Here is a 20705-nt window from a genome sequence, read left to right as displayed (position 1 = left end):
ATAACACTGGGGTCAGAAACCCAGCCAAAAAAATGGGCAAAAATCAGGAAAAGGTGAGTCACAGAAAGAAATAATTAAGAAATGTCACATAATTAAGAAATAATTATGTCACACAATTAAGAAACAATTAAGTCACATAATTAAGAAATGCACACCCAACTCACTGGCCATGGTGGGAAAAGGGGCTCAAAGTCACCAGCAGTCACAGAAATACAAATTAAGTAATAATTAGCTACCATTTACATCATTGAAAATACTGATAATATCTAGCCTTAGACAGGATATGGGGAGGGGGGCCACCGGCTTTAAGTTGCTATGGAAACATGAATGATTACACCTTTTGAAATGCATTCTAGCAACAGTTGTTCATGATGGCAAAACATTGAAGTGAAGTGAATATTAATTGATAAAGAAATGGTTGAAGAAATTACAATCCATTCAGACCAGGAATATTTCGCAACTATTCAAAAGAATAAACTGAAGGTACAGCAAGTGTCTTAGAGGGATTTACCTAAGGTATTGATGAGTGAGAAACGCATAATACGTAAAAAACATGTTTCAGTAGGATCCTATTTTTTTAAATGACAAACCTTATAGCTACATATATATGTTTATATGTATGTATGTGAATATCTCCACATAAATGTATATGTGCATGTATGTGCATGGAGAAAAATACACAAGACTGCATACAAGGGCATTCGTATGCATTACCTGGAAAATGGTAGCGGGGTAACAGCAGGAAAAAGTGAAGGATGTAGCCAAATTAAAGGGAGAAGAAAGAAAGGGAAGACAATAAAGTATGTGATTATATTACCACATTTCCATATGTGTATGTATGAAATATAGAATAGCATTAAAGCAAAACCATAGAATAAAGTGAATAATGATTTCTATTTCACTCATACAGACTCATCCCCGAAACATAGGACTGTGGCATTTTAAAATTATCCCATTTGCTCTGCGTTAATTGTATGTGGAAGAAACGCCAGTGCTGGCCACAAGCCCTGATTTCCACAGAACACAGGCTGGACCGAAGGCCAGCAGCCTCTCTCCTCCAGCACAGCTTCCGAGCCGGGAAAGCTTCTCCAAAAGTGAGATACCTTCCCATAATCTCCGGGCTAGAATCTCAGAACACGGAGAGCACTCCTGCATCTGAGCATTGTCATGCAGAGGGGAGGTGGTGGTACTTCCAGGCGGGCACCTGCTGATAGGTGGCCTTGCCCACCGAGAGCGACAACCTCACCTGCCCCCTCCTCCAACACCCCAAGGCTTCTCCAGTCTACACCCCCTCCCTAACCAGCAGCCCAGCTTTATTTTCCTTCCTTGCCTCCCATGGCCACTTGTTCTGTCAGACCCCTAGTTCCCCAAGCTTCTTCATCCCTCCTCTCATCCCTCAGGGGCTTCAACTCACAAGTTAAGCTCTAGAGAGAAAGGTCAAGTACAGATTGCAGAGTTTCACAGAAGACTATACAGTCTCTGAGCAACCAAATACCACCCTTCTGTCTCCTTCTCTGGCAGCCAGCCCACCCCACTCAACGAAAGGACGCCCTCCCTCATGCCCAGACTTCAGTTCTTCTTAGTCCACTAAGATAGAAGGTGGAAGAGGTTCCCCAAGCCAGGGTGGCGGGGGCGGGGAAATGAGGAGTGACTCCTTAGTGGGTATGGAGTCTCCTTGGTGGGTGTCGAAAACACTCTGGACCTAGACAATGGTGACGGCTGTACAACATCGTGAATGCACGTGATGTCACTCAATTGTACACATTAAAATGGTCAATTTTATGTTATGTGAAATTTACCACAATTAAAAAAAAAAAAAGCACCCAAAGGCCTGGTGGGGCCTCACATTACCCGTTCCAGCTTCCTGGCTGCTGGCATTCGTGGCTGTAGCATTCGACCAGCTCTCGAATGACTGTTCTTCAAGTCCACCTGAAGGAAGGAAGAGGACACGTGAGGATACAGCGGCCTTCTCTGCACCTGCACCAGGTGATGAGGGAGACAGCCCGGTCACCTGGGGGAGGAGCAGAATCACCAGCACGGGTTGGGCAGTAAAGGTTTGTTCAGCAAAGGTTTACTGAGCACCTGCTGGGACCTGTTCCAGACACTAGGGAAGAAAAGTACCTGCTTTTGTTTCTTTTATAACCATGTACATAATTCAGAAATTATAAAAGTATTACTCTCCTTGATGAGCTTAAGGGCACTTGAAGTCAAATGTACAAATAGATAAATTCCCAAAAGTCAGCTTCCTGACCCCCACCTCCGCAAGAAAGCCCAGATGCAAACAGGATGCACCCGCCCTTGCTGCAGAACACACGGAGACGTCCACCATGCTGCTTCTGAACAGGTTCTGTAGTCAGTTACTGCTGCCTTGGCTTAACGAGGCATTCTGCTGTCCTCTTGGGGTGAGTCTCCTTTTAGAAATTGCCGTTTACTGTGGAAATCAGACTCTGTAGACACCGCCTCACTCAAGGACAATGAAGCTTGCATTTGCTTGCTAGGAGCCACGATCTATAAGCTGGTTCCTATCTATCCCCACCAGGTATGTGGTCAATCACAAATTATTATTAGACCCACTGTGAGTCAAGTGCAGTTCCAGCACTAGGGACAGGTGTGTCTACCCGAAATGCATGGACAATAAGCAGTAAGTAAGAAAATAAAGAAAGAAGATCATCGCAGGCTCAGAAAGTGCTCTGAAGAGCAAATTCAGTATGTGGCAGAGCGTGATCGGAGCAGCTGCTTAGAAGGTGGTTGGAAAAGGCCCTTCCAGGGAGGTGGCACACGGGTCAGTGCCGTCCAGCAGAAGGCAGGATGGGGGAAGAACCCGGACCAGGAAGAGGCTTATCCCAGGGAGGCACGGACCATGGTGGCCGAGGCAGACAGGGTCTAAAGCAGGAGAGGGACAGAGGGGTGTGTTTTAATCGGTTTTACCAAGATCTCTCTGGCAGGCAAAAGAGGAAGCCAGGTGATTAGTTAGGAGCCTGGTGAAGGTCCAGAGGAGAGGGAGCAGTGGGGTGGGTTGGGCAGTGCAATGGGGATGTGGGAGGCCTGTCACACGAGAGATGGAGTTGGGGGCAGAGCAACAAGAGAGGCTGGTGGGACTGAGGAGGGCCACCAAGGACTCCTACATTTGAGGTTTGAACATCTGGGTAGGTAGTGACACCAGGAAGCAGATTTGAGATCAAAGCCGGTGTCCCTGAGAGGCTATTATACATATGAAACCACACCAAAGCAAGTACAGAACAATCTACTAGCTAATGCAAAGTTATTTCTTGCCTTTGTTTAGAAATTTGCAGCTTACAAAGCAGGTTCCCCACATCCCCTCTGACCCCCGAGTAGAATACTCAGTGGCAGAGTGTCATCCCGTTTTACAGAGGAGAAAACTGAGACACAAAATGATTATCCCGAGGTTGCCCAGCCCGTCAGGGAAGCTGAGGGCTCAGGACAGTCTCCCGGTCAGAGCATGACAGTGTTTTCCATGCCCCACAGCCAGGAAGGGGCCCAAACACAGAACTCCATGGTCTGACCCCAGACAACCCCCAGAGACAGCCCCGCAGTCCCACATCCCAGCTCCTGACAGGCAGACTACCTCTTCCCCTCCTGTGACTCTGACACTGGCAGAGGACCAGGCGCCTGCTGACATTTTTGTGTGCCTTCATCCTGCTCATTCCGATGCCTTTCTGGCCAACTCGGAATCCACTCACACACTCCCTGCAGCTGCCGGGGCGTTCACTGCCAGCTCCCAGCCCTCTGGGTATTCTTCCAGTTGCGATATCATTTCCTCTTGGGCTAAAGGTCAGGGGAAATCCCGATGGTATGAAAATCGCTGGCCAGCCGAGGAATGTGCCATGTGTGGAGGGAAGGAGGGCCCGAGGCTGAGGCTCTGGGACTAGCTCAGTCTTTTCTCCGCTGTGTAACTGTGGATAAGACCTTGGGCGTTACTATTTTTCATCTGTCAAATGGGCTGTTGCAAGGACCAAATGAGGTCATGGGTTTGTTTAGGAACTCACTCATTCAACAAATATTTATCCAGCACCTGCTACATACCAGATGCTGTTTCTGTTGTGCAGGATATGACACTAAACAAACTCTACCCTGACCTCATGGAAATTATATTCTGATGGAGAGTAGAAGAGCACATGATAAACAAATAGGCAACTAAATATCTAAGTTGGTTGTTAGTAAGTGTTCACCAAGTGCCAATTATGGTGCTGACCATGCACTAAGGACGCTGCTAAATGTTTTCCTGGCTTTGAATATTGTAATTCTATCTCACAAAAGCCCAATGATAAAAGGCCATAAATATCCCTATTTTACGTATGAAGCAACAAGGCTCCAAGAGGTAAAGTGACTTACCTGTCTTGAGAGTACAGAGATTGTTAGGAGTGGTGCCAACAGGAGGTGGCTCCTGTCTGAGCCCCAAACCTGTGCTCCTTCCCCTCAGCCTCAAACCCAGGGAGAACAGGAGGACAAGGCATGCTTGGGAGAGGCCGGTTGTGCCCAAGGGACGCATGGCATTCTCCAGGGATGTGGGAGGGCGTCCAAAGTCAGCGATGAGGTTGGTGCCATGGGCAGTTAATAACACAGATCCCGCCTCTGTCATCCTTACCAGCAAGAGACCGAAGGCTCTGCCTTTTCTTAGAAAGGCTTTCTCAGAAGCTCAAATCTCATGCTTCCAGGACAGCTGAGCCTGGGACTGACCTGGAGTTCATGTGGTTTGGCCACTCCCCTGAGGAAAACCCTTGGGATGAGTTCCAACTCCTAACAGAACCGATGAGGCCCCTGTGATGTGGCCCCTCTGGCTGCCTCTACCTAGTGCTCTGGGGCTTCCTGCTACTTCACCCACTCCCATTCTGTGCTCAGCACCTTGGATTTCTGCTTCCCTCTTATTGATGCACCTGCCACAGCCACACGCACCTCTTCACCTGGCCAAAATCTATGGGTCCTTCAAGTGTCAGCCTGGATACCATTTCCTCTGGGAAGCTGCCCCATTGTGGGCAGAGAAGCTCCCATAGCCCCCTGGATGTACATCTCTTATACAAGGTATAGCGATTTCCTATTTACTCAGCTGACCCCCTAGTCTGGTTTCTAGTTTTCAGCATTTTGAAGAAAGGGACTTGGTCTTGTCCCAGAATGAACAGCCAACACTGTGCCTGCCCAGCCAGAGCAGGCCCTCAAAAAAAGATGTGACATGTGAATGGATGGACTGACGGACAGATTGAAGGATGGCTGGCTGGCAGGCTGGCTGGCTGGCTGGCTGGCTGAGTCAGGCAGACAGTGCTTGAAAAGAGAATTCAACATTTCTAATTCAACCTAACTGATGGAAAAACTCATCTTTATCAGCTTTGGAGGGAGGAAAGCAGATATTCTCCTAACAATGGTTCTCAACCTTGGCTGCACTTGGATTCCCTGGGAAACTTTTTAGAAAAATACTGATGCCTGGGTCTCACCCCTAGAGCCTCGTATTTAACTGGTCTGGGGCAGGGCCTGGGCCTTGGGATTTTTTAAAGCTCCCCAGGTGATCCTGAAAGGCAGCCTGGGTTGAGATTCAATGTTCAGAGAACCCTGTAAGAGGAAGCCCCATTCCCTGATACTTTCTTCCAACCAACTTCTCCCCTTCCAGAAATGGAAGATGTGGAGCTGGAGACAGACACCAAACACCAAGGAAAGGTCTACATCTACATTGGTGGAAAGCTGCTCTGTTTCAGTAAAAACCAGCAAATGAGTAAGCCGGGTACGACTGTGGCTACGAGTACAGTAACAGGCACACGGAACAAGAAAGAGAAAAGCACCGCCCGAGGCAAAGATTCGCGGCTGTGGGGCAGGGGCCCAGGGTGTGGGGGTAGGTTTTGCCTTGGGTGTGATTTTGAGACAAAATATACATATATATATCTCCTTATATTTGATCTTTGGTTAATTACCTCTTCAGTGAGCGGATATGCAAAAACCTTGTAGACTGCATTAGTCACAGGGGTTTATTCAAACGTCTCCTTTGCATAAGAAACCCAGGCTTACAGCGGGGCTCTGGGAAAGAATGCCCTCCAGGCCTTGAAAAGAGAGCTCGGGGCCGTTCACCCTCTCACTGAAGCACAGCGGAGGTCAGCGGCCCGTGATGCACGGGAGGCCAGGCTGAAATGTTTCCCTCCAGCATTTGCAATTCAATCCCACAGTTTCCTTTATGGAACAATTCACTAAATTCAGAGTTGTTCTTTTTTTCTAATTCACCATATAATTCACCTCCCAAGTTCAATTAAGAAGCAATCTGTTAGCAACTTTGGGAGCAAGCTGCTTTTCTTTGGGAAAGCCCAATTTTCTTCCGCTCCCAACACAAAAGTGGCTTAATTATATGCGTCATACGAGACACTGATGTACACACAACGCCCCTCCACCACAATTAATGAAACAGTAACTACGTGCATCCAAAGACTTCCAAAGCCCAAGAGGGCACAGCCTTGTTCCATAGATCAATACTGTCCACTTGAACAAGAGTAACTATGAATTCATACTCTTAATTTGGTAATTAATAAATAAACAGACCTTTCCATTAATTATTCCCTCCATCCCTTATTCTTAGGGCCAAACATTACTCGGGTTTTGGTTTTCTTATGCACAAGAATAACTACCATTTTAAGTGCTAGTTATTTGCAGGTCCCACACATGTGCTATCTAATCCTCAAGCTACCCCTCTCGGGCGGGTACATTCCCATTGCACAGGCAGGGTGACTGAGGCTTAGGGACACACAGCCATTAGGTGGAGAGGTTGAGGTTCTTTCCAGCTCAGCCTGGTGTCAAAGCCTTTGATGCGCGTTGCATGCTAACGTAACCCTGCCAGGACAGCCTTCGCTCTCACAGCTACTAATGTGAAAGGTGACGGGAGTGGAGCCCTATTAAAACAGGGCCAGAGTAGCGGTTTCAGGGTAACTGCCCTGCACACCTTGCTTTTCTTTATCTTCCAAACTGCACCAAACTGCCAACATTCCAAGAAGTCAGTAAGAATGAGAACATTCTGTTTGTAAGGACCGATAAAACTGGACTGCACCAATGAGAGGTTCTAACCAATTAATGAAGTACGTACGAATCTAGCCTTTTCCCTGATAACTGAACTCCAGGCCAGTCCATGAAGTACAAATCAAACCTCACCCCATCCAACACCAACAAACTCTTCTTTAACACAAGTTACCTTACCTCCTTCCTTTCCCATGGAAACCCTGAGCCCCTTTCCTACATTGGGGAGACACTATTGGGCTTCTGCCTGAATCTGTTCTTCCCAACTTGCAATTCTTTTTCTCAAATGAACACTTGTTGCTTCTCATTTGGACTTTTTTATTTTTAGGTTAACACTGACTTTTTCATACAGTAATTACAGTCCTGACCCATCAGAGGTAAACCTAGCATGAAAATGCTTGGCTTTACTCTATGAAAAAGAAGTCATCTCCAGCAAAGATCCCGAAATTTACTTTATTGCCAGTCAATTCATTCAGTAATTACTGGTCGAATGCCTGCTTTGGGCAGCACTGTGCTGGGTTCCCGAAGGCAGGGACAGCCAGGGCTTCCCTTCAAGGTGCCTTCAGGGTTCCAGTGCAGGGGATGAAAACCAACAATAAACAACAGAGCATTTCATGGACGGACTGAGCACTTTGGAGAAATTAAAACAGAGCTTTTGAAAGAGCGAGGCAGATGCGATCCCAGGGAAGATCTCTCTGAGTCGATGACATTTGAACAGAGACTTAAATGATGAAAGGGGACATCCATCCGGGGAGAGTATTCCAGCAAAAAAAATGGGTGGGGGCACAAAGTAAGTAGAAAAGTCCCAGAGAAGGAAAATAAGGGTCTGATGTGGCTCTACCAGGGCTGAGTGGGCCGCACCAGCTCCTACAGGGTCTGATCCTCACACTGCCTCAGACAGACTGAATCTGCCATGCCCTGTGGCCGCGCGTAAATGCACAGCGATCCCATGAATACGTAATACTATTCCTCTTTTACAGAGGACACAACTGAGGCTCAGGAACAAGTTGTCCAAGGTCATCCAGCTTGGTAAGTGACTCAACTTGCGTTCCAAGGCAGGGCCTCCTGACCCCAGAATCCACACCCCGAGCCCTGCTCCCCAACCACACACCGGTGCAGGTTTGGTCTGCGCAAGCATTCCGGCAAGGCCAACGAACGAAACGTCTGTAAACCTCCCTCAGAAAACTACCTGCAAAAATGCCCGGCTCAGCCGAGGTGTTCATTACTCACTAGGGAAAAAATGGCAAAGCCCCTTAAGCACATTATTCAGGAATAAACCAGGCAACCATGATGGTAACCAATGTGTAATCAATCCTAAGTAATTCGATGCCAAGTGATTTTTACATCTATGCCAAATTTCAAATGATACAGAAAAAAAGGAAAATGAGTTAAAAGATTATTGCCAGTTTTTGTTAATGAAGTGATTTAATATTGGTGAGTGTATAACAAAACAGGAATTCTTGTACACTGCTGGTGGAGAAGCTATATAAATTGATGATATTTTATGAGTAATTTAGCAATATGTATCAAAGTCTTTTTTTAATATTTTATTTATTTATTTTTAGAGAGGGGGAAAGGAGGGGAAAAAGGGGAACATCAATATGTGGTTGCCTCTTGTGCGCCCCCTACTGGGGGACCTGACCCGCAACCCAGGTATGTGTCCTGACTGGGAATCAAACTGGGGCCCTTTGGTTTGCAGGCCAGCACTCAATCCACTGAGCCATACCAGCCAGGTCAAAGTCTTTTAAAATAGGTAATATGATTTTGACCCACAAATGTGATTCTAGATTTTGGTACTAAGGAATCAATTAGCAATTAAGACAATGGATATTTATCTCAACATTTTTTGTAGTAAAGATGAAACAACCATACCCGATAGGGAAGTGGTAAAATAAATTATGATATAATGGAACACTGTAACCTTTTACTGTTTTAGAAGAAAATTTGCTAAATGGGGAACATGTTCATATTATAAGTCAAAAAACGGGTTAAAAAGTAGTACCCAGTGTGATTCCAGTAGAATCTAACATGATTCTATCTTTTAAAAAGGCATATACAAAACAAAAAGGAAAAATACTGGGTGGAAATACCTACCCACAATGTACACTGCTATTATCTCTGGTTGGTGATTTTTTGGATGAATTTTTATTTTCTTACATACTTTCTGTAGCTTCAAACTTTATTCAATATATTACCTTTAAAATCAGGAAATAAAAAGATTTTCAGAAAAAGAACTAGATTACAGCACACACTCCGCCTGAAAACCTGTGCTCTGCAGTGCGTGGTGTGCGTGCGCTCATGTACACACGCGCACACTCACGGTTGCTGGGGAACCTTTTCCAACGGGAAAGAAACAGAGCTGTGTTTACACAGATGGAAAGCTGTGGTCCAATCTTTTTTTTCCCCTGATTTTCTGTCCTGACCGTGGAAAGAACAAAATAAGGAGTCCACACCTTGGCAAGATGGAACTCAAGAGGCCCGGTGAGAACCTCCCCTCACTCCTCTCAGACAGCACTGGGTGGGCTCTACCAGGATCCTGCCCTCCAGTCAGCCAGCTGGCTCCCATCTGCGTCCTGCGCTGGCCGAGGAGGCCTGACTCCTCCACGCTCCCACTCCTGGGTGCTCCCACCCAGCCCCAAGCCCATGGCAGTCTCCTCAATCGTGCAAATGTAAGCTCTCTCTTCCCAGAGCCTCCAGATGGATATACCTACATGTTGCATGGTGCTGGACCTTCCATCCACCCTGAACTCCTGCATCGCCATTTTTCTGGGTTGAACTACACCAGACAGGCTTAGGTATGCTCTTGGAGTACATGTTGTTCACTTGGCTCTCCTGAGCACTGGGCTTCAGGTATTTTCATTTTTGTACACCTGGCCCACATCTTTCGTCCTCGGCCTGGCCGTGGCTTCTTGGCTGTTTTCATCATTCATTGGTGCATACAAACTATCCCTCTAAACAAAGTGGCTTAAAAACAAGTATTGTATGCTTGCTTCTGCTTTTGAGGACCAGGAACTGGGGCAAGGAACAAATGCGGCTGGCTCGTCTCTGCTGAGCAGCGTGTGGGGCCTGAGCTAGGATGGCTCATGGGGGCCGGGGGATGGCTGAGGCGGCTCACCTGGAGCCACGTGTCTGGGGCCTCAGTTCTGCTCCACGTGGCTCCTCCACATGGCTCCCTTGGGCTTCATCAAAGCAGCAGGGTGGTCTCAGGGTTCCAAGAGGCAGCGTCCCAAAAGGATGAGCCCGATGTTTTTTCAGCTTCTGCTTTCTAGTGTCCTATTGGCCAAAGCAAGTCACATGACCAAGCCCAGAGTCCCTGAGGTAAAGGACTGTACAGGGAATGACTATGTCAAGTGTGGTAGTCAGAGACCACGAACGGAACAGCCTACAACTTGCCAGTGGTTCTAGTAAGGGATTTACAAGATGGACCTGGAGTGCAAACTCCAGAGTCAGACGGCTTAGGGTACTAGCTGTGTGATCTCAAACAAATTACTTACCCTCTCTGTGTTTTCAGTTGTCTCATCCATAAAATGGGGATAAGGGTATCTGCCTCATAGGGTTCGTATGACAATTAAGAGATGTAATACCTGCAAGGCATAGAACAACATCTGGCCCATAATGTGCACTCGTTGACTTAGCTGTTACTCCTATTATTATTATCACTGCTGACTCTAAAGCTGTTCTGAAGTCTGAGGGAGCAGAATGGATGAAACATAAGCCACAGAAACATTTTATTCCTGAATAATTCAAGTAAAAAGTTCAAGTTCTCCTTAAAGTAGGCTTAACAAAACCAAGTGTAGGCTGAGAATCCACTGAACGTCCATGGCAGTCAGTGAAAGGAAGGCGTCCACTGTAGGCAGGCATGGTATTTCTCTAAACCTTGTTCCAAGTGGCGCTCACCCAGAACAGTGTGAGATATCAAATAACTGTCAAAAATTAACTAAAGATATACTTCAAGACTCGAGTGACTAGGTTATGTGCAGTCATCCTGTTATCCCTGGGAGAGAGCAGCTGATTGGCCAAGACAGGTAAGTGCCGCTGGCAGGGTGTCAGTTCCAAACCAAAGGCTAGAGCTCTGCTGAGGGAGCCAGTATCGCTTACCGGGGACTTGGTGTGTGCCAAGGGCTGTGTTTTCTACGCACAGTGCGGTGAGGTAGGGACTAGTACAAGCTGTAGCTACAGGTGAGAGAACAGAGGCTTGGAAAACTTGAAATAACTCACCACAGTCACCACACAGCTAGTAAGAAGCAACACCCAGATGCAATCCCAGGCCCATCTGACTCCACTGATGGCCTTTATAATACAGGACTAGGGGATTTCAACCTAAATAATTGATAGCAAATGTCCCAATAGAGAAGGTCAGGAAAATCCCAACCCTTTACTCTCTGGGCAGCTGGACCACAAAGGCGCAGGTAGGTTCACAGGGAGATCTTTCTGCGTCTGCATCTCAGGGATGATTCTGAAGGCTCAGAGAGACTTGCTTGTATTCTGATGTATGAAGTGCCAGAGGATGGGGTAGGGCTCTGAGGAAGAGGAGGAGAAGAGAAGGCAGATGATCAATGGGAGCCTGAGCCCCCATGGAAGTTGCCCAGACAAACCACTCTCCACCTTCCCAGGGAAACCCCAGCCCACCAGGGGGCTGCCCTAGTCAAGTACTGATTGTTAAACATGCCCTAAACCAGGGATCAGGCCAGATGCCCTTGAACACTGAGTAGGTTCTTCCTCAGGAGTGGAAAGTGGTTCCCACAGGCACAAAGGAGAGCGTCTTCACTCCAGCTGGGCTCAGAACTACTGGATTCCCTTGGAACCATTTTGGGTCCCCACTTCTGGCAGGGATCAACACCTGCCTCGAATCAAATTAGTTCCACAGTATGCTAGGCAGCTATGAACCAGACAGACCCACCCACAGCAGCCATAAGGCACAAGGAACAGTGAGAGCAATCAGATGATGAAGATCCCACTCCCAACCTGGAAGTCCAAGAGGGCTTCCTGGAGGTGGCATTGAAGGGCATGAAGGTTAATAACAAGTGGAGAAGGGAGGGCATCAGGCAGGAATAGAACATAGAAAGGAAACAACTTTCCCACCTTCGTAGCACATTTTTTGACCTAAGTGATCTTTGGCAAGATAATTCCTGTGAGCCCTAGTTTCCTCGCTCATAAAAACAGACATAACAGAAACTAACTTTTCAGGTTGTATGCACACTTCATACAGTGCCTGGCACATTGTAGCCATAACCTTACCAATGATTGTTCTCCAGGTCATCTTAGGAAGCCTCGGCCTCTTTCCTCTTGATGACCATACGGTGGCCTCAGCTCTGGCCAGGAGCAGGGCTGTACTAGCCCTCCCTGTCCCCTGGAGTGGAGCTCTGTCCACACCCCAGGCCCCCTACTCCAATTCAGGACATGCTTGAACTGACCTGACAGACGGTGGCTTATTTCTGCCCTACCCCATGGCAAAAACTTTGGCGGGGTCTGAGAGCACATCCCAGTTTCCTTTAGGAGAAGGAAAAGGAGAGAGGCAGGAGGAGACATAAGAAAGCGGTAGCAGCTGCCTCACAGCAAGGACTGTCACCAGCAGTGCCAGCGGGTTCCCTCCTTTCCGGTTCTGCAAAGTTAGAGACCTGCGGGTCCTCAGAGGCCCTTGGGGGCTTCTTTGGGGCCTCTCCTTCACACAGATTTCCAGAAGCTTTGGGAGGGGGTGCTTCTGGGTGCTTGCAGGGTGTGACCACAGTGGGGCACTGGAGGGGCACGGGGGCAGAAACTCAGACGAACGGTGCTCGTGGCTGACGGTGAGACAGGAAGAGGGTAGCATGGGGACCTTGGAGGACGATGGCCACCAACTGAATTCTTCCCTGAGACACTGAGGACCAAACTTTGGCCAACAAGCTGGATGCATAAGAGGAGATTCTAGAAGAATCTCCTCAGCCCCCATTTATTTCATTACCAACAATGGTCTCCTTGATTTGCCTGTGTGTCTATTACCTGCCTCCCTGACACCCTCTAAAAAGCAAGCTCTATCTCCTTCACTGAGGCACGCAGAGGGTGGCTGCTGGTGGGAGGGGGACCTGGGAGGGAGGCTGCAGGATGTGAGGCTACAGCAGACGTTCATGCCCTTATCCAGGCAAGATGGGACGACTCCCTGGAGAGCGGCAGGACTATAGGGTAGGGACGGGAGCAGGGTGCTTACGGGGGCTCTTCAGGTGATGGGACAGACGTAACTCAGTACCCAGCTGGATGTGAGAAAAGAGATGGAGAGAACACCTTACTCAGCTCTGAGATGTGACAAAGGCACCCACTGCCCATTCTTCATGCTGAAATCTGCCAACAGACAATCTCCGAGGGCCCATTGAAAACAGTCAACATGGGAGACTTGGGACAACGTTAACAGGAAATGTGTATAACTGCAAGAGGAGAATGGTACGTTTTTATTGCAATGTATAAAAATAGTAGTAAGTAAAGACATTTCATGTTCTTGGATGAATTGGGTAGATACTGTAAACGTGCCAGTTTCCCCACATGAAATTATGGGTTTAATGCAAAAATGGCTCAAATTCTAAGCTCAGCCTCTTGCATGAAGCCATCCCTCTCTTCTTGCTTCATTTACATCTCCCTCATGGCCCTTTACTCATTCATTCACTCACTCACTCATTCATTCATTCATTTACTCCTTCATTCAACAAGCTTCTATGGGGCACCTCTCTGTGTCACGCACTGTACCAGGTGGCAGAAACAGAAAAGCAGACCAGACACAGTTCCTGCTCTCAAGGAGCTCCCAGCCCTGGCCATCCCATGCCCACAGTATAATAACTTGTGAACCGGTCTGTCGTCCCCACGAGACAACTCCCTGAGGACTGAGACAATACCTCTTGATCTCTGCTGAGCGGTGTTCATGTAGATGCTAACAAGTACATCCATTTGATTGGCTAATGCTTGCATGTATTATCTCAGCTAATTTTCACTGCACCTGTGGGGGGTAGGGTATTATCATTGTGATCTCCATTATATAGATGAGGAGATTGAATCTTAATGAGGTAAAGCACATGTTTGTCTCCATAGAAAATCCTAGAAGGACTTGATCACACGGCCTTTACACAGATGACTAAATAACCAATAAAGATGTATAAATGTTTCAAAGGGAAAACCCCGTAACTTCGGTCACAGAAATGGTAGCAAGGAATTCAGGAAATCAAAGAAAGGCAAAGGCCGACCCAAGCCCTGTCCAGGGAGCTAGAGGAGAGAAGCAGAAAGAACAGCATGGGGCTTTACAACCTGCCTTTGACCTTTCAGGACGGAATTCAGCTCGGTTCAAGGAGAAGTGCAGAGCAATGGCTTCACCTTTAAGAGATAATTCAGGTAAAGAGAGGCTAAGGTAACTAATGTTTTGGGGGTGACAGCATATGTCAGTGAAGTGTAATGGGCCCTTTGCTTCAGAGAGGTTAATACCTATTAACAGTTCTATCCCACTGATCACTGGGGCAGAAAGAACCTGTTTCGATGCCAACGCATGTGCTGGGCCATTAACCAGCCCCTGCAAGACACTGAGTGTCCTGTTTGACTTTCCTGTATTTTTCTCCCTGTGCCATCCAGAGCCCGCCCGGGACCTGACATTGCAAGCAGGTACCAGTGACTGAAAGTTCACAGAAAAGGAGACAAGAGGTTCCAGAGGAAGGATCTTTTCGCAGACTACCAGGCAATAGTTGAAGCTCTAGGATCCTCCTACCTTAATGCAGAAGAAAGAAGTGGCTCTGGCCAGTGTCATGGGGACCTGAATGAGGGCCCAAGTTGGTGCCTCTTACCCAGTGGCCCAACATGCAAACTCAAATGCATATTTGAGGGTTTGGAGAGCCAGGCAAGTGACACATCAGACTGAAAGAGGTCGGTGGGAAAGATGGACAGAGAGAAGTGGCATCTGTGGCAAACCACAGAGCACCTGTTCCTCCCGATTTCGACCCATCGTTACGCAACTCCGCTGATTGCTGCCGTGCGGGGTTGCTGGACCAGCGTGGCCAGGTCTTCCAACTGTTCAAGAGAAGTCAGAATTCTGGATATTTATGAGACACCTGATTTTTAACTGTTGTCTGTAAATTAAAAATGTCTAAGCACTACAAAACAAACAAAACCCATCTGCAAATCAGGTTTGGCTCACGGGCTGACCCCTTAGGACCTCCGCACTGCAGCGTGAATGCAAGGGTCAGGCCTCCAGGGGTGCCCGTGTCAGGGAGGGCAGAAATCCCCTGGGCAGTGTCAGCCAAGGCGCAGGGGTGCCAGAGGGTAACGGAGAACCTGGGGAGCAGAAAGCAAGAAGCAGTAGGAGCAGGATGGGGGCTGGATAACGATCAGAAGTCCAGTGCCAAGGCCAGCTGGGGCTTTTCTCTCACTGTTTTGGGCATGCAGGTTCACTGAAGGACACCACAGAGAAATAAGATGACCAGGACGAAGGATGAGATTCCATTGGCAACTCTACCACCACCATCACCTTCCCTCTCTGGACCTCCTTGGGAACCACAGAAATAATGACCTGAGGATGTTGGGTAAACAGCGCCAGAAGACATGTGTCTGTCCTATCCATCAGCCACAGGTCGGCATGATGGGGCGGGTGGGGGGCTTATTCCAAACTCACACCAGCAGGGCCGCCTGCCGCCCCTCGAGCTGCGTCTCTGGCTTTCCCAGTCCAGCTCACTTGTCACTGGTGTGTGGTGTCTCCATCCCTCACGTGGCTCTGCTGTGGGAGGCAGGCTGACCTTTCTTAACCTCCTCTCTCCAGCCCATTGGTGTTCATTGTTGTTTTCTAAGGAAGAACAAAGGCAGGCGACAGCCACACTTCTGCAACCCCTACGGGAGCCCACTGGAGGTCTCTGGAAGGTCTGGGGTTAGATGCAGTTCGAGCAGACTGTTCTAAAGTTCCACAAGGCTCAGTGGAGGAGGAGCCAAAGACACTTGTCCCATCAGACGTGCATGCAGCAGACCCCGCGCAGGGAGTCCCCATCCACTCTCGGATTATCTTTGGCAAAAAAACCGAGAGATTCATTCTTGGCCCTCAGGAAGTTTAGAGTCCAAGCCTCCATTTTAGAGAGAAGGAAACTGAGGTCCCACGGGGTGAAGTGACATGGCCGAGGTCTGCCACACAGTGGTAACTCTGAAGGGCTGTGGCACTAGTTTTGTCCAAAAACAACTTAGTTCATTATTGAGCAGTAGCCGCATTTGAAACAAGGGTCGATTCCCAGCTGTAACAAAATACACACATGCAAAAGTGGCCAAAAAAACACAGAGCAAAGGTGCAGAGCTTTAAGAAAACTACAAATGCTAAGTTCAAAGATTTTAGGGGGTGACTGCTTGCTGAGTAAATCATCCTTTATTTTGTCAAAGAAAGATCCACCACAGGTTCTCTTAAGTCGGGGTGGGAACTATTTCCTGTACCTAGGTCACTAACGCTAGAACAATTGATTGGAGGGCTGCCTAAATAAAAAGACTTTAAGTGGAGTTTATTTCACTTCACTCTGCTTTAGAAATCAACTACTGTTTAAATTAAGAACAGGAAACAGAATACCATTCAACAAACACAAACCAAAATCATACACAATTAAAAGGAGAGTGAAATAGAATCAGATCTTTCCACTGGCCTAAACGGAGAGGCTAAGATCGTGCCCATGCCCAGCTCACAGGAGGCTGTACCCCGCATTCCATGTGTTAAGGTGGCTGACGGGAACTCAGAAAGTATTTTCCCATGAAAATAATGTAAATGGCAAAGTGGGTATGAGGTTACCAGGCTTGGCCCCAAGACCAGGTTCTCCCAAAAGGAAGCTGCCTCCACACCTCCACACCTGGGGCGTCAGTGCGCTTGCTCATCACCCCTGCAAACACAGGCTGCTCCGTCATTCGTTCTTCTCTGGACCCGAAGACACAGACCCATCACCTGCTTCAATTACTGCTTTGTTTCCTCCTCCTACCTCCTCATGGCTCTGCTGCCAGCCCTCTGACCAGGTCACTTCATACTCCTTCCCTTGGAGATCTCTTCCACTCTGAGGACTTCCACAGCACCCCTGTATCGGTAGGTACCATAGGCATTTAGTGGGGGACCCTCGAGTTGAGGGATCATGGTTAGACTTGGGCGTGGTGGCCATGATGGGTCAGGTGCAAAAAGGAGAGGCAAACGCAAAAACGAGACACTCTGTGGGCCTTGAGAAGAGAAGCCAGCCTTGTTCCTCTCTCTCCAATTTCTAGTCCAGTCCCTAAGAGGCCAGCTCTTCTACTTCTGTCTTGGATGGCCATGAGAATATATTCTTCAACAAACTCTTTTACTTGAGCTATTATGAGTGAGATTCTCTACCTTGAAACTGCAAGAAACTTGTCTAGAATATCAGGTCCTAAGCTCTTGTTTGTCCTGGTTTCTCAAGCCAGTCTCCCAATTTTGACTCAGGCTCCCAGAATGGTGGCCCACGAGGAAGCCTGGGGTAAGGGCTCCCTGGATGGATGGACGCCCACAGGTGGTCACTGCCCCTTCCCCACCTGGCTCTGAGCCCCACTGTGGCTCCAAGTGGACTCCTAGCCCAGTTTCTCCAAATTCTGACCAACGTAGTCGTAATAAAAATCAACCAGAAGGTGAATTGTTTTCCCAGCACTTCAAGTTCACAGTGAACTCTGGCTCCTATCCAAGGTATAAGTCAGTCTCTGAATGAGGCCGCAGGGAACCAGATGATAGAATCCTTATGTTACATTCTTTTTTCCTTCCCAAAGAACAGATGTGCACTTTATCAGATGCCTCTTTATCATCTCAAATCATCTCACTAAATGGAAAACTTTATGGGCGGAATGACTGCCGGGCCTTCCCCTCCTCTCCCAGCTGCCAACTGCTGCTGCAGACCCAGCCGGCCCTGTCCACAGTGGGGGGATACAGGAGTTTGGGGGCAGCACTGGAGCGCTTCAGCAGCACATCTTTGGCCCCAATTTTGATCTGTGGGATTCTGCTAAATTTCTAACCCTTGTCCCCATCTTGTTCTCCCAGGTCAAGTTTCTGGCAGGTTGTCCTCCCTAATGCCCACTTCATAGAAGAATTAGGGGTCCATGCTTTGTCCTTCTGAGCTCCCAGCACAGAACTGGAACTCCCTGTGAGTTCTAGGAAAGACCTCTGAGGCTGCTTGTCTCTGCCCTCCCATGACATTACCGCCTCCCCAAGGCCCGACTCTGCCTTCCATCAGGCCCTGTGCCCCAGGCTGGCCCCCAACACCAACACCGCCTGGACGGCCGCTGTCACGTGGGGACTTCTCTCCAGGAGTGAGTTCTGCCTGCTGGACCACACCTCCTCTGGGAGGTTGGTGGTCCCCCCAACCAGTGGGGTCTTTGACCCCAGCCTGAACCCCTCGAGCCCACCCCATTCCTGCCCCATTTCTCCGGGACACCCAAAGCATGACCACAATCACTGCCATTGTTGAAACTCCATCTCCTTATTGGCAGAGGAAACCTGGATAGAGTTGTATCCTGAGTACAGAGCACAGAAGTCCCCAGTTAGCATCTGTTACTTAAAGGAAGGAACAAGGGAGGGAAAGGGATTCTAATCACGAAGTTGGTGTCAGAAGGTCAGCAGGCCTGCGGGGTAGACACAAGGGGAGAGTGTAGGGCAGTCCAGGGTCAGAGTTCAGCATGAGATCAAGTTCTAAACTGTGGGAGCCAAGGCAACATGGATGGGGCAGGGGTGAAACAGAGTACTGCAAAGAAAAAGAATCAAGGCATTTAGAGTGTGGAGTCTGGGACACAGAGGTGGGCCCAAGAGGAGAGATGGCAGAAGAGCTGGCCCAGGGACAGCCACAGTGGCTATTACTTATTGAGCACCGACCAGGTGTCAGACTCTGGGGTAAGTGCTTTACCTGTCACACTTTTTCAATGTCCCCTGCAAGACAGGTGTTAATATCCCATTTTATAAATAAGGAATGAGTCACTCTAAGGCCCACAGCTAAGCAAGACAGAGCCAGAGAGGCACGCCCAGGCCTGCCTGGCTCCAGCATCCACGCCTGGAAGAACACCTCAGCAGTGCGGAACCAGGAAAGGGGGACTGTGGACCGGAGTTTCATAACTTAGGGTCCATGGAGCAGTTCAACGTCTTGAAATTGAGAGCAAAATTGTGTGTGTGTGTGTGTACATTTTTCTCAGAGAAGTGCTCACAATATTCATCAGATTCTCAAAGGGGTCTGTGAACCACGAGATGTCAACTTAGGAGAAAAAAAGTCACCAAGACCTTATTCTCTGGGCAACCCCTCCTCCAAAGCTCTTGAGAAGACAGTGGAAAGGGTGAGAACGATTGCTCCCTGCCAGCTTCTTGTCCCTCTCCAGCTTTCCAAACGAGTGGCCCCAGCAGCAGAGGCCGCCCGAGTTCACAGAGATGGCACTTGGCATTGCATGGTGTGAGAGATGACAGACTTGGACCCACCCAACTGCTCGGCAAGAGGTTTTAACCGCATTCATTCACAAGCTCAGGGACATTGTCCCTTCTACAAGATGTCACAGGGAACCACTACTGCCCCGGTTCTTACTTGGACACTTGTCAGTTAGTAGCACTCCCACCCCCAATAAAGGAAATTGAAGAGAATGAAGCCATGTCTGCAAAGTCTGGGGAATGTCTCCATAGGAGGGGCTGAAAAACTAGTCTGTGGATGGGGCCGCTGAAAACAATCCCACGCAAGTTTCCAAATCTTGGACTTAATAGTGTCTAATGTCAAAGGCCTGCTTTTAGCCTCTACACTCCATTGCTTCTAGAAACAGCTGCTGGCATCGCCACTCACCCGGCCCCTTTGAGCTGTGAAGATGTGGTCTCCCCGCGCCGACCTTTGAGAGGTGAGGGTCAGAGACAAGGATGAGTTCCATGTACTGATGAGGCCGCACCTCTTCCTGTCCTGGTTATCGCAGGTGGCCTTTCAGTGTGTGCCTTGCTGTATCCCCCAGACTGTCAACAGCTGTGATCTGTCCTTGTTTAGTCCTGGCCCTCCCTCTGTCGTTCCAGCATCAGGCTGGGCTCTTGGGTGAGACTGTTTTCAGCAGCCCCATTGACAGACGGTAGTTTTTCAGCCCCTCCTCCAGAGGAGACATTCCCCAAGATTTGCAGACATGGCTTCATCTTTTCTTGTTTTCTTTATTGGGGCTAGGAGTGCTGCTAACTGATACGTGTTCAGGTAAGAATGGGGACAGTGGTGGCTCCCTGTGACACTTGCAAAAGGGATGGTGGCCATGACATGGGAACCACCAAAGTGTTCTTCCATAGATGACCGGACAAAGAGGAGGTGGTACTACCGAGCCATAAGAAAGGATGAAATACTGCCATTGGCGACAACAAGGATGGATCTTGAGAATATCATGCTAAAGGAAATAAGTCAGACAGAAAAAAAATCAAGAGCCATATGATTTCACTCATGTATGGATATAAAACTGAAAGCAACAAATGAACAAAAAGAAAACAAACACACAAAAACTCATAGACACAGACAATAGTACGGGGGTTACCAGAAGGAAGGGGGTTGCGGGGGAGAGTAAAGGGTAAAGGGGGTCAGATGCATGGTGGAAGATCTGACTTTGGGTGCTGGACTCACAGTGCAATATACAGATGATGTATCATAGACCTGTACACTTGAGACCTATATAATTTTATTAACCCATGTCACGCCAATAAATTTAATTTTAGAAATAATGTGTTGAGAGCAGAGACATGCTGGGTCTTTTTT

At 48.2% G+C, this 20705-nt stretch overlaps 1 protein-coding gene across 1 annotated transcript in view; it reads right to left on the bottom strand.

The window, feature by feature from the left end:
- TLL2 (tolloid like 2) overlaps positions 1-20705 on the bottom strand; it is a 120593-nt gene that overhangs the window by 62752 nt on the left and 37136 nt on the right. The window contains exon 3 of the mRNA XM_024563209.3: positions 1852-1929. Coding sequence (XP_024418977.2) covers positions 1852-1929 — 78 coding nt within the window. The remainder of the gene's footprint in view (positions 1-1851; positions 1930-20705) is intronic.

Source organism: Desmodus rotundus, chromosome 4, assembly GCF_022682495.2.
Source record: "Desmodus rotundus isolate HL8 chromosome 4, HLdesRot8A.1, whole genome shotgun sequence".
Classification (NCBI taxonomy): domain Eukaryota; kingdom Metazoa; phylum Chordata; class Mammalia; order Chiroptera; family Phyllostomidae; genus Desmodus; species Desmodus rotundus.
Note: the sequence above shows the minus strand (reverse complement) of the source record. Positions and strands in the feature narration are given on the sequence as shown.